This window comes from Vanellus vanellus (assembly GCF_965231255.1).
Source record: "Vanellus vanellus genome assembly, chromosome: 7".
NCBI lineage: Eukaryota > Metazoa > Chordata > Aves > Charadriiformes > Charadriidae > Vanellus > Vanellus vanellus.
Genome location: NC_138912.1, coordinates 22,958,352 through 22,972,768, shown reverse-complemented (window position 1 = coordinate 22,972,768; position 14,417 = coordinate 22,958,352). Strand labels below are relative to the sequence as shown.

Below are 14,417 nucleotides of genomic sequence, written 5' to 3'. Positions count from 1 at the left end.
AGCTGACCTCTTCTCCAAACCAGAGCCCCACTAGCATTTGGTTTTGTATGACAGATCAGGTCAGACTAAGGAAGTGTCTAAGCTGCAAACAGGAGAGGGACTGAAAGGCTACTTATGAGCTACTTTTCAGCAATTCAGATATAAACCATCTCACTGCAGTACGAGCAATAAAAATCCAATTCACAGCCTTCACAGCCATGATATTAGGATTGTGCAAAGGCAAATGCTCAGATACATTTCAGATAAACCCCTCCCACAGAAGACATATGGCTGTCACATTCAAGGGGTGCAGAATTAAAAATTAGCTGGGGAAGACCGACCCTTGGGCTGCTTCAGTCCCAACAGCTTTGAAAGGAAATTTTCTGCATGACATGCTTTCATATTTTGCTCTTCCCTTCCTGCTTTGTTACAGCTTTCCCCACATCCTACAGTTCTACCTTACGTTGTGCCAGGCAGATGTGAAAGCAGATGAATTCCTCTTATCGCATCACAAGCTCCAAGCTCTGGAGCACAGCTGCAGCCAGCGCTAAGGAGATGGGGAACTTTTGAGCAAAACCAGGGAGCTGTGTGCAAATCAAAGCATGTGTGACAGCTGAAGATAATCAAGCTGTTGAATTTCCTCTTTTAGTTTTATTTCTTTTATCCCTGTTTCCTTCACTTATCTATGCTACCATTTTCTCATTTCAGCACCAAAACCTCCTTCCCTGCTTCCAATTTGACCGAATAGTGCTGGGAACTTTGATCTGTTCCAAGAAGAGCACAGGAAAGCAGCTCCCACCTCACCATTCCCCTGGCTACTGTGAACAGAGAGCAAACTGTCAGTGAGAGCCTGTAGTGTCAGAGTTACTGGAGAAGGCACTGAGATCCTTTAAAAAAAGACAAGAAAAAGGTCACCTCTGTAGCTGTAGGCCTGCAGCACAACACCTGCATCCCTCTATCATCAAAAGGAAAGGCTGTATGAACTGCACTTGGAGTCATACCCTACAAATTTAACGTGTAGAGGATATTTAGGCTTATGCCTATACCCCTGGGAGCAGCAGGGGCTTCTCCACCTTCATTCAGTGCTGGCAGAGTCACAGTTGCCATCTGTCACTCCTCCAGCTCCGCACATTGGTTTTGCCACCCTGCAAGAGCAAGGAGCTACAAATCTATCACCTGCTCTCTTAGAGATTAAAGGGAGCTTACTAACTGGACAGAAGCTTTACATGTCCTACCTGTACGCAAGGGATCACCTAATAGAGACATATCTATGTCTCTCTCAGGGCTGGGAGAGGGGGAATGGATTGAAAACCACATTGGTAATGATGCTTAATTCTCTACCCTGAATGTTATCTTGCAGAATTCCCATCTGTGGCACTCATGGACAACCAGAGCCCTATAGTTGTCCCCCAAGGGCCAGGATATGCATAGAAGATTGCAAGGTCTGGAAGGAAAAAACAAAAAACAAAAAACAACCAAACCTCCAAAACAAAACACCTCACTTCCATCATTTGAGTCCCTTGAGATGAGGAATCAAAATTAATTTCTGCTTTACATGTTTTCTACATTTGGAACAGAGAGCCAAACCAGGAAGCTCTCCTTAAGTGTGTAAGCCCTCAGGCAGACAAAAAGGCTGGACACAGCTGTTGCAGATTCACATCGCTAGAAAGGAAGAGTAGAGGGAGCAGAGTCCAGTCCCCAGGCTGCTTGTTTCCACTGCAGCGGGCAAACTACACGGCTGGTATTTGTGAGGTGTGTGTATTTATAATTGGAGAGTCGCTATACTATTCCAGAGAATGAAGTGAAACACCTTTATACTGCTTCTGCAATGAACACATGTAAGAGATACAGAACATAGCATTGCTGCCAATTCCTTCCTCTAGTTTGAGAGGTCAGTCAGGTGATTTCAAGCAACAACATACCCACTCCCTCCCCAAAAATGTTTAAGTACAGTTGTTCTGTGATACAGCAGGTCCCTTACCGGCTGCCTTGGGAATTTTCATGGTAAACGCAGCACACACAACACCTTGTTAATGTCTGTCCTCTTCAGGGAGGGAAGGGGAAAGGGAAAGGCATTTTCAAGGCTGTATGCAAAATACATTCCTGAATAAAGACAACTTCTCATCCTTCCACGGTTTAATGATTGCTGGAGGGAGATTCTACACCTTTTGAAAGGTCAGTATGTCTGTACTCAAAATAACACCAAACAGCAGTACATTCACCTGCTCCTGCTGTAATAAGTGTTCTTCAAACAAAGTCTTCAAACAAATTATTTTCTTTACTTTTTCAAGCACATTTTCCAGTCAAGCCCTTGTAGGTTGTATCGAGGGTTTTGGTAACAATGCTTCTCAGGATTTTGTTTCTAAAAGGGCATGTATTCTTTCTTGGTCAAAGGGAAATTTCATGCTGGTGCAGGGCTGCCAAAACACACATCAGTGTTCTCCTTCCCAACCATGATACTTTTTCTTTAAGTCCCAAAGCACCAAAATTCTTCCAAGCAAAAAAGTTATAGAAGGCCAAAAAGTCTCAATGTAAATCATGGAAAAAGTCACCAGAGCTTTAGGGAGGAAGAAGGGGAAGAAAACAGTTGGCTCCCACTTATAAATAATTTAAGACAACCCAAAAATATCTGTACAAACACACATACAAACAGAAAAATCTCATATTCCACAGATGTTGAGAGATTCAGCGACCTCTTGGGGGCACAGGTGGAGGATAAAAGCCTTCACAGCTTACAGGCCTATAAAAAGACAGAATACAAATGCATTAAAAAAAAAAAAAAAAACAGTAGAGAATAGGGTGCTGGAACAAAAAATTGCATGCAATAACATCATATCTAACAATACTGTATAAGCAATAGTCATATAAGAAGAAAAAGAGGCTATCAGTGATTCAGCAACAGAGCAGATGCCAAGGTGCCAGAGCCCCATTGATGTCCAAGTTCTTTCTTCTGCTCTTCCGTTGCGCTAATCCTACTATTACTGGAAAGAGATGCTATAATACTTGGTTGGAGTAAAACTTTCCTAGTGTAGTAACTTTCTCCTGAAAATTAGATGAAGAGCAATAGGAAGAGATCAAAAGATTCAAAATCTTTATTTCAAAGTAACTACAGACACATTGCAGCTATATTCTTGCCAAGCCAACATACAAAACTTACCACACCTACACATTAGTAATTACTATTTTAATAGTTGGAGAATTTTATTAGCATCTGTACTTAGATACACCTCTGGGACCTGGACTTCATAGATTTGCACTGGTTGGACTAAAGGAATGTTTACAAGTCACTTCAGTTTGTGGTGGTCTGATCAAATCAAGGCAAAACCTCTTAATATCTTTTATAAAACCAGTGCAGTGCTTACTTTGAGGCCAATCATACGTGGAAACAAGTATGCTTTGGAGAGATCTGAAATTTGTAAAAGGAAAAAAAAGTCCAAGAGAATGCCAAAAGGGAATTCCCTCTGCACTACACTTAGCATGTTCCAAGAGGATTTTCTCAGGCAGATCAAGTCCTAAATCTCTGCCCAGGAGCAGGATGCTACTTCACCTGGGTCAGTCTTATTACGGCAAGCATTGAGTGATTCAATAGTGCTGCCCCTTGCAGCGTGTGAACTGCAGTAACAGCATTGCAACAGGCATGTTACCAACCAGGAAACCAATTCCACCATGTATTACAGATGAGAAACAAGGATCTTACAGTTCCTAACAGTGTGTGCTTATAGATAATAGTTTGGTAGATTTTGTTGAAAGACACATTTGTTTCCTGCCTTGCTTTCTGCCCAAGGCTTCCACATTGATTCACCGAAAGCTCACGTTTAAGCAGCATTTTAGCTTTACCTGCTTGCACCTCGAGGAGGCACTCTGGGAGGCCTTTCTGGGAAAGATAGCCTGTCTGCTTGATGGGCGACCGGGCTGCGGCTTCTAGTTGTTTCTGGGACTTCATTGTCCTACAAAATGAAGAAAAGAGGTTACAGACCAGCAGAATTTGGTTCTTGTTGGCTTCACAATAGAAGTGGGTACATTTTGCCATTTCTGCAAATGCAGTGACATCCCTGAGCTCCTTTTCTTTTGTGTGAAAACAAAGCCATGTACTTAACAACAGCGGACCAGTACACAGCAGAGGTGAGAACTTACCTCATTGTCCCCTTCCATCCCACTGCTGACACTCAATATGCTCCGAGTGCTGGAGCGGTTACTTGCACTACCTGGAGTGAGTAAGCAAGAGAAAACAAAGTGATTATTAAATCCTGATGATTTAACCACAAATCACTAACAGGATTACTCCTAACCTCATGCTTACCTCTTGCACATATCATTTAATGCTTGTTTACATTAATTTATTTCCACTATTATTTTTTTTTTACATGTTCAGGATCAAAACAATGAAATTTCATACAACACAGACCACAGGGTCAAACCATTCAGTTTTGCTTTCTTTCTAGCAGATTTCTGCCCTATCTAGGTCCCGGCTTCTAGTTAAATATTCACAACCATAATCTAACTGAAAGGATCCAGTGCCGATATCAGCTGGTAAGTGAGGCAAATATTTTCACAAGTGTTACACACCCAACATTTTTGTATATTTAAATTATCAGTCCCCATGTACTTAACTGTGTGGAGGTAGATGGCTCTGAGCATTGTCACACATTCATTCCTGGAATAAGTGACTGCTTGAGAGGTTATTGTTCCCAATAGCCGTTCACCACCTCCTCTCACAAGGATCCCTACTCATCACAGGAATGTTTCCTAGTCTATTTCAGAGCTAAAAATTACAAGTTTGTTCAAACAACCTTCAGCAACCATTTATGCAAACCCATTTAACTTGCACAGACTCAGAGTAAGGAATGTTTTTGCAATCAGTCATGACATCTATGAAGGGAGACAAACATATCCTACACTGCTATGGCTGGTTTCAGTCATAAATACATATGTTCTATAGGGCTGCGTTCTACTGGGACACTAATGTTCAGAAGCCTATACACTGAAATGGAGGCTAGAGAGGTTTTCTCATAAGATACAGTCCCTCCCCTTGCCTTGGTGAGGTAACTCTCATTTGCAGCTGGCATAAACAGCAGCACTTAAAAGCACTAAATACTGTGTTAGAGTCCGTTCTCACAATCATGCCACGGAAAAGAGAGCCAAGCTGCACACAGTGAACTCTGCAGGCTCGTTAACACTTCTCTCACAACTGCTTATTTGCAAGTAACTGGCTTGGTCAACTGCCTCTGGCACCTACTCTGGATGTGTGCCAGCTACATCTTGCCAAGAGCCACAAAAGCAGCAACCTCATGGGGATTGTTTTCCTTTAAGAGGACCAAAATGATCTTAATGATTTCTGCAAGAATTGCTCAGTTTGAATTAACAGTAAGAATGCAGGGATCTAATTTGAACAAATTACACCCAGTAAAAACCAAAGATAACAAAAACCTGCAGACTGTCCAAGTCACTCAAGAGGTCCCACAGTTACCAATGAAAAATGCTGTCCTTTATCTACAGCAATAGAGGAAACGACACGTAGAGATTGGTTCCCAGTCTGCAATATAACTGTGCCCTTCAGACCAGAGGAGCACACTGCCTGCCGAGAGTCACAGCAAGGGAGCATCCTTTCTTCTAAGACAGCAGCTGCCATCTACTTTTAAGAACTGAAGACAAGTGATATGCGTTCCCTGAGAAGGCTCAAGGGAATCTTTCACTCAGCTTTCAGGTTCTTCTGCAGAGATGCAGACATAAGACGCCCAAACCACTTGAGGTACCTGGAGTTGCTTTTACAGTTTTGAGAACAGCCAGCCTGAGGCATGCAGGGTTCAGGGGGGTGGTGCCAGTACTGGGATTCAGGAACTGTCCCCTGAGCTGACTCCACAGTCAGGCTAGGGAAGTGTTTTCCATCCAGCTCTTTTGTAGAGAGGTTGACACTCAGGGTTTGCTTACTTGTTGTACTCGATGTGCTTTCTGTTTTCCAGTCTCCTCGCTTTAACTCCTTTTTTGGTGGGAAAATGTTTTTCCTGGGGGCATATTCATATATTCCACATTCTGGTTTCCCCAAAGTATTATGAGAATGTCGAATGGGTACTGTAATTTCCAGATCTGGAAGGGAAAATGAACAGCTCAGAAGGGTCTATGCAAGTATAGCCTCTGAGAGAAAGCTTTGCACCCCGGAACAAAGTTAAACACAATCACTTAAGGGCAATCATAACTGTACCTGAATGAATCAAGATTCACTCCACAGATGTGGGCATCCTTTACTCAGTCTGGAAAACTGAGGTGTAAAGCAACTTCCCTATGTTTTAGCCAATAGGCATGTGGATGTGAATACTAAGATATCACATAACTACAATACACACAGAGACATTTCTGCCTGACTGTTGTTAGCTGCTTCACTACCTGAGAACATCAGAATCAGAGATAGTTACCTGCACTTTTGTCTTTTTTTTGCTTCTCCATTTGCCTCCTGGTTATGCTGTCTCGTAGCCGTTTCAGATTTTCCTAAAAACATCACAAGATATTATTTTCAGGGCTTCAGATAAAGAAGGATGAGCAGCTTTCTGACAACACCAATATTATATTTCAGCTAACTTTTCAACCAAGCTGTAACAAAGCCTGCTAGACCTGGCTGAAGTACAAACCATGTCAACAGGTTTTAATCTATTCCCTTCAGAAATCCATGTGTGCCTTTCAGAAGCCAAGTTTTTTTAAGATATTCATTGTATATGTTAAGGTCAAGTTCACAGACTCACTGGCAGTTGCAGATAAGCATCACATTAGGTTTAGAACTCCCTCTATTTTGTTTCCACTGTGACACTGGCAAAGAAACAAGACCCACCTTCAAGTAACTGCACAGTCCTTTCTGTACTAACAAACAGATAATTTTGACTGCAGGGACAGAGGAGGCTGCCAACGCATCCCAGAGTGTGAGGGACAATTCAGAAAGACTTCAGGATACTCCTACTGAAGCAAGAGGGAACACCTGGAAATGTAACTGGGAGCAAAGTCTCTTCACCATTGTGTGGCAGCATACTGCACCTCACAATAAGGAAAGGGGGGGGGGGGGAAGACAACTTTTCCAGCAGGGAAATAGGTACATATGTAAGAGGAGTAACCCCCTGAATAGGTGGAAAAGCAAACAGAGAAATTTCTGTGCCATGAGGCAAGGTCTGGAGCAGAGACTTTGAAAGCTACTCATGGGACAGAGCACCGAGCATGCCACCACTTCTCTGCTACAGACATCTACTAAAGTAGCACTGCATTCTTTATTGACAGAAGGGATTCCTCTGACTGTTTCTGGGTAGAGAGTACCCTTCCAAGTGAGAATCGGGAGGAGAAAAGTCTTGGCTTTGTTCTGACAGCTCCAAAAACAGTGTTGCACACCACAGACCAGCACCTCAAGTGTGAGAGCAGAGTGCTGGAGGATAAACAAAAGGCTTCAAAAGAAGCAGGCAGTGGTTTTAAAGAGGGAGCCCCACTTGAGAATGGATATTTTAAACTATGACTACTAGCTCCACCAGTCACTATGTGCTGCTGCCAACATAATGACTCTCTCATTCAGCTAAGCTACCAAAAAGTGTGCTTTCCTAATGACTGTTGCTAGACCTTGCTCAGCAAAGAACAGGTAGTCCTGGAGCAATCAAACACCCAGGGAGGGATCAGACCATCTACAAGATAGGACGTTAAAGCCAATACACCATGTGGGACACTGAGTCTTCACTGATCTGAAATGGATGAGAACTGACAAGCTAAATCTTCATCACAGAAGTCCCCTGCCAGATGGTAGGTGCTAGGTGACCTCAAGAAAGGTAATTTAGCCAACTGGATTTGGCCCAATTCCTAGTGTACAGCTCTCCAAAAACTAACAATACTACTGCAAGACAAACAGACCTGTAAAACAGCTACTGGCTCACTGCTGCATGGGAACAGCCCCTTTGTGTCAGGAGAGAACTCTGCTATCTGGGGGACTGTGTTAGCAGTCTTCGGGCTCCAACCAGGAAAGAAATGTACCCATATTGAACAGCTTGTGATGTATACCTAGAGAGACAGCTGTATTTCTTAAACAGTGCAATAAGCCTGTACCTGCTGGAACCGGAATGATTCTGATCTCTTTTTCTGGTTCAGTTGCCACTCCTTAAAATGAAGTACAGCTTCATCAACAGTGAGTATGCCCATTTTCACTTGCTCCTGTAATGTAATCAGCTGCCGTTGACCTGGGGTTTTCATTCCAGCAAATGGATCATATATGCTTGATTGAGACAGGTCCCTTACAGGCCTGACTATTGTCTCTGAAGAGAGAACACCAAAAATATTATTGAACTTGTGGCATCTGCCCTCTTCACTGAATACAAAGAAACTCAAGCACCCTTGATATAGCAGAGATGCAAAAAAAAAAAAAAAATATATATTCAATATTACAGACTGAATGTTTCCCTAACCATAGGAGTGTTTTGTCCTCGTGCCATTCTCCTATTTGTCAAGTCTAAAAGCCCAGCTGAGAGCCTTTACGCAAATATCTCCCAGGGATAACCTCTGTTCTTAAAAACATCATTTAAATGAACAGCACAAAATGTAGTCCTTAAAGTGCTCTGCTTCCTCGCTACAAAAATCTCTCTCTCTTCAGCAATCCACAAAACAGAGCTTTCACCCTGGCAGTCACAAAGCTAGACTCTTCCTAGGTAATCTGCACAGTGTAACTCCAGAAACAGAAAGGTGAAAACTCACCCTGCTGATGCTGGCTCTTTGTAACTCATTTGCAACATAAAGAGGAGTTCACAACACATGAAATAAAAGCTCAGATTTGCTTCCCAGCACTCTGATAGTGCACAGGATAAGGGGCGAAAGAATAAGGGCACAGTTTGGAAGTGCAGAAATCAATGGCAAGCAGTTCACTAAAGGTTAAACCCCAGGAAAAAATGATCAACAGGTAGCGGCTATATCCAGAAGATCAAAAGCGGGACATTGACTCCATAAAGTAATACAGGTCACAACATAAAAAAGGACTTCAGTGATCATTATGATCCTGACTGAGGATAAATTCCAAGAAAGGGTACAGGTACAGTATGTGTTAAGGGTACCCCTCTCATACTCTGCAGTTATAAAAAGTTTCCAATGTCACATAAGGTCAGAGAGATTAGGTCATTCATATAGGACTATTATCCACAGAGCCCTGTAAAACAGACTATTCTGTCACATTTCACACAAATGAAGCTACCTCAGCAGATTTGCTTTTGGATTACTGGAAAGATTTTCAGGGTGAACTTCTTACTTACCTTTCTTAACCCTTCCTCTAGGGACATAGAGATTCTCAGGTCTTTGAGCTTTCTGTGCAAAAACTGTAAAACAAACACTCTTTAGGTATTGAAATGCAACTCATGAAGACAGAAATAGCAAGGATGAATATGGGAAGCATACACAATTCTGCACTGCATTACAGCTTCTGTTACCCTACTAAGTTCATCGAAGAAAACAAGATAAGGAGTTGTACAGTAGAACTTCCCTTCTATTGACCTCAAAGCATTTAGCTCAGCCGCCTCTACGAGAAATCTGGATGTGCTTTCCCCACAGTCCTGTCATGAGAGGAAGAAGTAGTCACTGAAATTACTCTCCCCTATGTTACTGTAGTTCTTGATAGAATGTTTGTGAAATATGACCAAGATTTCCAAAACTGCCTAGCAAACTAAGAGGCACAATTTTCTTCAATTTCAATTAAACCCCACCTCAGACAGAGGTATTGAGGTATAGAATCATGACCTACACAAATGCTATTGAATCAATGATACCATTACAGAGCTTGATTGTGTCCTTGTAATATCAGGATATTTCATATTTAGTTGGATTTGTTTATACCATTTGGGGGTAATCTGTCATCCTACTGCTTTCATTAAGAGCAAACTCAGGTCAAGACGTCAGGATACAACATCCCCACATTTTCAGAGTAGGCAGAAGATGAAAAACAGATCTAAAATTGGATTCCAAAAGTAATCCAGCTCTTATACAGTGAGAAAGACTCCAGAGCCAAATAATCCAGGGGGCTCAGAAACGTGTAGATTTTCTTGGTGTTTATTCGGCAACTGGAGCCCATGTCAAGGCCATTCTACAGTTGACTAGTCTACAGTTTAGTCCTGGTACCCAACTCACTTTTGGAGATGTACAGCTCATTGTCCGGCTGTGGAGAGCTGGACTCTGGTCTTGGAACAGGAACTGGAGGTCTGCTAGCCATTTCCTGCTGAAAAGTATCTTGTTCCACTGAGTAGTATACATCTTCACCATACTGCTGGTAAACTCCTTCTTCTGCATCTGGCACATCCAAGCTACTGCCTACAACAGAGTAGAGTTTGTAAGCAAAACAAGCTGGCCACTTCACCGAACACTGGATCCCTCAAGATGCACTCAGCCATTCCTGAATAGATACCAGCTGTGTGCTTGCACTCACTGGTAGGCAGGGACTGGAACTAGAAATCACTCCTCCTCTTTGGTAAGAAATTAACCGCATTTGTGAAATCACCTCACAAGCTGCTTTTTCTGTTGTGCCTTGTTTGTGCCCACTCTGGCAAAGCTGTCCATGTGAAGCTGTCCATTTAACTGCTTTAACTGTGCTACTCTGCCATCTCTCTCTCCAAACAGGTCTCACCTTCTAAAAACTTGCGAAGCATTGAGTCTTTTGTAGTTAGAGAAACTTCATCTCCGGCAACTGGAGTGTCTGGTTTGGACTGAAGCATCTCTACATCTGAAAAAAATAAGAAAGATGTACCTGTTGATTATGGCCTTAAACGTGTAGAACAATGTAATGTAATATAATAAAATGATATGATATTTCTGACTGGAACTTTGGTCTATGGTGAAAATCAGAGAGGAAGCCAGGCAACTGACCAGACATTTGCCTCAAAAAAGGCTCCTAAGTTGCTATGTTTTGTCCACTCTGCACAAATCTTTGCTAGCTGCCTGATGCTTATGCTTGAGGGTGACTAACATTACTTATTGAGAAGTTCTGACAAGGCTCCAAGCAGGTACTGAGAATTAGCTATTACTGAGAGCGTGTTGGCCAGGTGAAAGTTTTGGCCTCTGCACAGTGCTCCTGAGGGCCCAAATTGAGTGGAAACTCTGTGACTTGGCAAAACAAGACATGAAGGGCAATTTGCTCGTGACACAGAAGATAGCATTTGTTTTGTTTATTGGATAAAAGTCAAAACAGCTGGGTGAGTTAATTAGTTGGACTGGAAGATGTTTAGAGGGTCAAATTATAATTTAGTATTGAGAAAGGAGTGACAGCAAACAACAAGATACTTTGTTAAGTCATTGTTTTGACATGAAGAATTCTGATTAAAAAAAACAAGGATCAACTTCATCGTACCCCTAAAACTAATCCTAAAACTGAAATAAAATGTTAGGAAACCATGCTCATAATCATATAAAAACCAAGAGTGATATAAATGAATTGTTGAGGCTTATTGATACAAGTGAATTGTTGAGGCATATTGTGAAATATTTATTACTATGTAAACTAGATGGTTTGGGTTACATGACAGAATAAAAAATATTTCTCTATAAATTGCTTTTTAATATTTTTTGACCTTTCTTATTTTTTTTTTCTGCAAAGCTGAGGAGATTATAAGAAAGGAATAACAATATCCTAGCAAAATTTTGCTTTGGTAGAATGTTGTGGTTTTGTTTGGTTTTTTTTTGTTGTTTTTTTTTTTTTTTTAAAACAATAATTGTCAAAGGACCCACTAACAGTCATGTAAATGCACCCAGCCTAGCTTTAACCTCCTAGGAATACCTCCAGCACAGCCACAGCAATACTGGATGCTGTGTGGACTAACCATACCAGCAGCTTCTCAACAGCTCTGCAGTCCATGCCAAGTTGCATGCTGCTGAAGATAATCTGCTCACCATCAATCTAATATAAAATTCACTTAAGTATCGCTGCACTACATGGAAGCACAGATTTGACATTTGAGCATCCTAAAGAATCATCACTAGAGACCTGTGTTTTTCTGTAGAACGATTTTTCTACCTTGCAGCCACCTTGATTATTTTCAACACAGCTTTTAGAAATGAACCTGTAGCAAAAACAGGCACAGAGGAAAGCCCCTACTTTATGGATTTGGGAGCAGAACAGAATGTGATAGGTGTGCAACGTTCCTTTCATTCTCTGTGGAGGGCACAGTGTCTTCCCAGTTTTGGCTGTGCTCTGCAGGATTACTAAACCAGCAGTGCAACAAGATACTGCAGGGTTTGTTTTGTGTCACATAGTCAACGTAGTTAAATTCATCAACTAATTAGTTCTCCCCAGAAGACATAATTGCACACAGGCCTGTCTTGCATACAGATGAGACCTAACATCTCACCCATGTACCAAAACTGAAAAGAAGTTCTCCACTTCATCAATGACACCACCTGTTCCACTTGCTGCAAAAACAGGCTAGTGAGACAGAAGTGACAAGAAGGTGGCACACACAAACTTTGGGTATCACAGCAAAGGTCCCCAGATTTTCCAGAGGCTATTGGGGAAAGTTGGTTTGAAGGTCTAGCAGCAAGAGGGCTAAGTACTTCCTAGATGTCAACATTTAGTAGCTAAAAGATATTTATTCAAGTTTCAGTTTCCCTTTGCAGCATTTAAGGCTTCAGAAGGGAGCTCAACCAACCTGCAAACAGACAGACACACAGAGGATGAATTATGATCTACAGACACTTCACAACAGCTAAAATATCCATGTGTGGGCACCCTTTAGAAAGTAATAACACCCTTTCCCCTTTAAACATTTGTAAACACTAGATGCCAGGTATTCCTGCACGGAAAGCAAACTACTTCTTTTTAGAGGCCAGTCCTTTATTATGCAAGACAAAAGCTTCGATGTGTTGGCATAAATCACAACTGAGAACTTTATAAGCAGTTATATTTTCGTGCACAATTCCCTCAGTTTTCTCAAGGATAACTAGGAGGCTGTTGTTTCTTACATTAACTAAGGACAAAAAAAAAAAAAAAAACCAACCACAAAACAAAAAGGACAGTGTTGAAAGCTTGGTCTCAAGAGAATAAAAATGGTGGAGGAGGGAGAGGATATGCAAGGTATAATAAGAGCATCAGAACTTCTTTATATGTGAACTAACATTTCCTCTTTAGGGGTTGGAAATCTGCAAATTACAGGACAATAGATTTTAGTCAGCTGAAACTCTTTAGGATAAAGGATTAAATCTCTGCATGAAACTCACACTATCTAGGGTCTGAGTGTCCACACAGTTCACAGATATGCAAACAGAGCTAAGAGTCCAGACTTCTTTCCACCAGCCCTTGGCCACTGCCTGACCTTGGACAGAGGAAATGCAGCTTAACTCTTTCCCCAATTGAAACAGCATAATAACACACACACACACACACACCAGGCAGTTTAATCCTCACACAAATCAAACAGGTTTTCAGCACCTTCAAGAGTCCTTGCTCTCAGCGCCCCTCCTGCACACAACTCCAGCCTACTCAAAATACTGTTTTGCAAAAAATCAGCAGGAGGAGCTGGTGAAAGGAAAGCAGGAGAAGCAAAGCACTTTATCTAATGCTGTAGTTCATAGTACCAGACTGATATGATAGAGAGAACTCTCCCTTCTTGCTGTTCAGCTGCTGTTTGTTACAGTGTGTGAGCAACCCAGCTAAATGACATTTACCTGCAACCTGCACCAACCTGGAGCATATTCTGGACAACTATGTTTGACTTTACAGGTATTTGAAAAATGTAGTAAGAGGAAAGTGCTCTTCTGAAGCAGGAACAATTAGATTGATTATAAGAAAATAAATAAGGCAATTCAACCTCATTATTAAAGAACAATAAACAAGGTAACAGCAGGAGCTAGTAAGTTCCCACTGATTTGGTTAGGTGCTCTTTATGACCCACTCTGCCTAGGGCCTTAAGATCTACCTGTGAAAGAATGCTCCCCTCCAGCAGAAGGGGAGGTGGCGTTCTGTAGATGAACAAAACCCTTTCCATTTTTTTTTTTTAATTCCATCATTTATCTCAAAGCTTAAAGGGACAACTACCAACTCAACACAGATGTGTGCAATTCTCATGCAGCATCAGTTTAAGCAAAACTGGACCCTTGCACAGCTTCTGCACTTTCTCTGTAAATGTTTCCCCAGGACCAAATGCACTGAAAAATCATAAGCAGGATGAAGAATACAAGAACTAACAGAACACTCCAATATTCAAGTATTTGCTATTACTTTAAATGTATTACAATGGCTCCAGTTCTGTGTTACCTTATTCTCAAACCAGTTCCTGACAGACAAATTGACCCTGTGGTATCTAACCTTCCTTTGATCAGTCTCTGAAAAACTCTGGTGGAAACACATCTTGATCACAACAAATGGGCATGCTGCCACAGTATGGCTACACTTAAAATAGCCCAGGTATTGTCCTCTACACCATAACCATAACTACTCACATAAGGGCTACTCTGACCTG

General features: G+C 41.6%; 1 protein-coding gene across 1 annotated transcript in view; it reads right to left on the bottom strand.

Annotated features, from left to right (window-relative positions):
• Positions 1-2,068: 2,068 nt before the first annotated feature.
• The window catches only part of PIK3AP1 (phosphoinositide-3-kinase adaptor protein 1), a gene marked incomplete at its 5' end in the record, with an annotated part of 46,615 nt that continues 34,266 nt past the window's right edge, over positions 2,069-14,417 (bottom strand). The window contains 9 exons of the mRNA XM_082486439.1: positions 2,069-2,719; positions 3,817-3,926; positions 4,114-4,184; positions 5,908-6,063; positions 6,390-6,462; positions 8,044-8,249; positions 9,234-9,296; positions 10,102-10,281; positions 10,595-10,690. Coding sequence (XP_082342565.1) covers positions 2,665-2,719; positions 3,817-3,926; positions 4,114-4,184; positions 5,908-6,063; positions 6,390-6,462; positions 8,044-8,249; positions 9,234-9,296; positions 10,102-10,281; positions 10,595-10,690 — 1,010 coding nt within the window. The 3' untranslated portion in view covers positions 2,069-2,664. The remainder of the gene's footprint in view (positions 2,720-3,816; positions 3,927-4,113; positions 4,185-5,907; positions 6,064-6,389; positions 6,463-8,043; positions 8,250-9,233; positions 9,297-10,101; positions 10,282-10,594; positions 10,691-14,417) is intronic.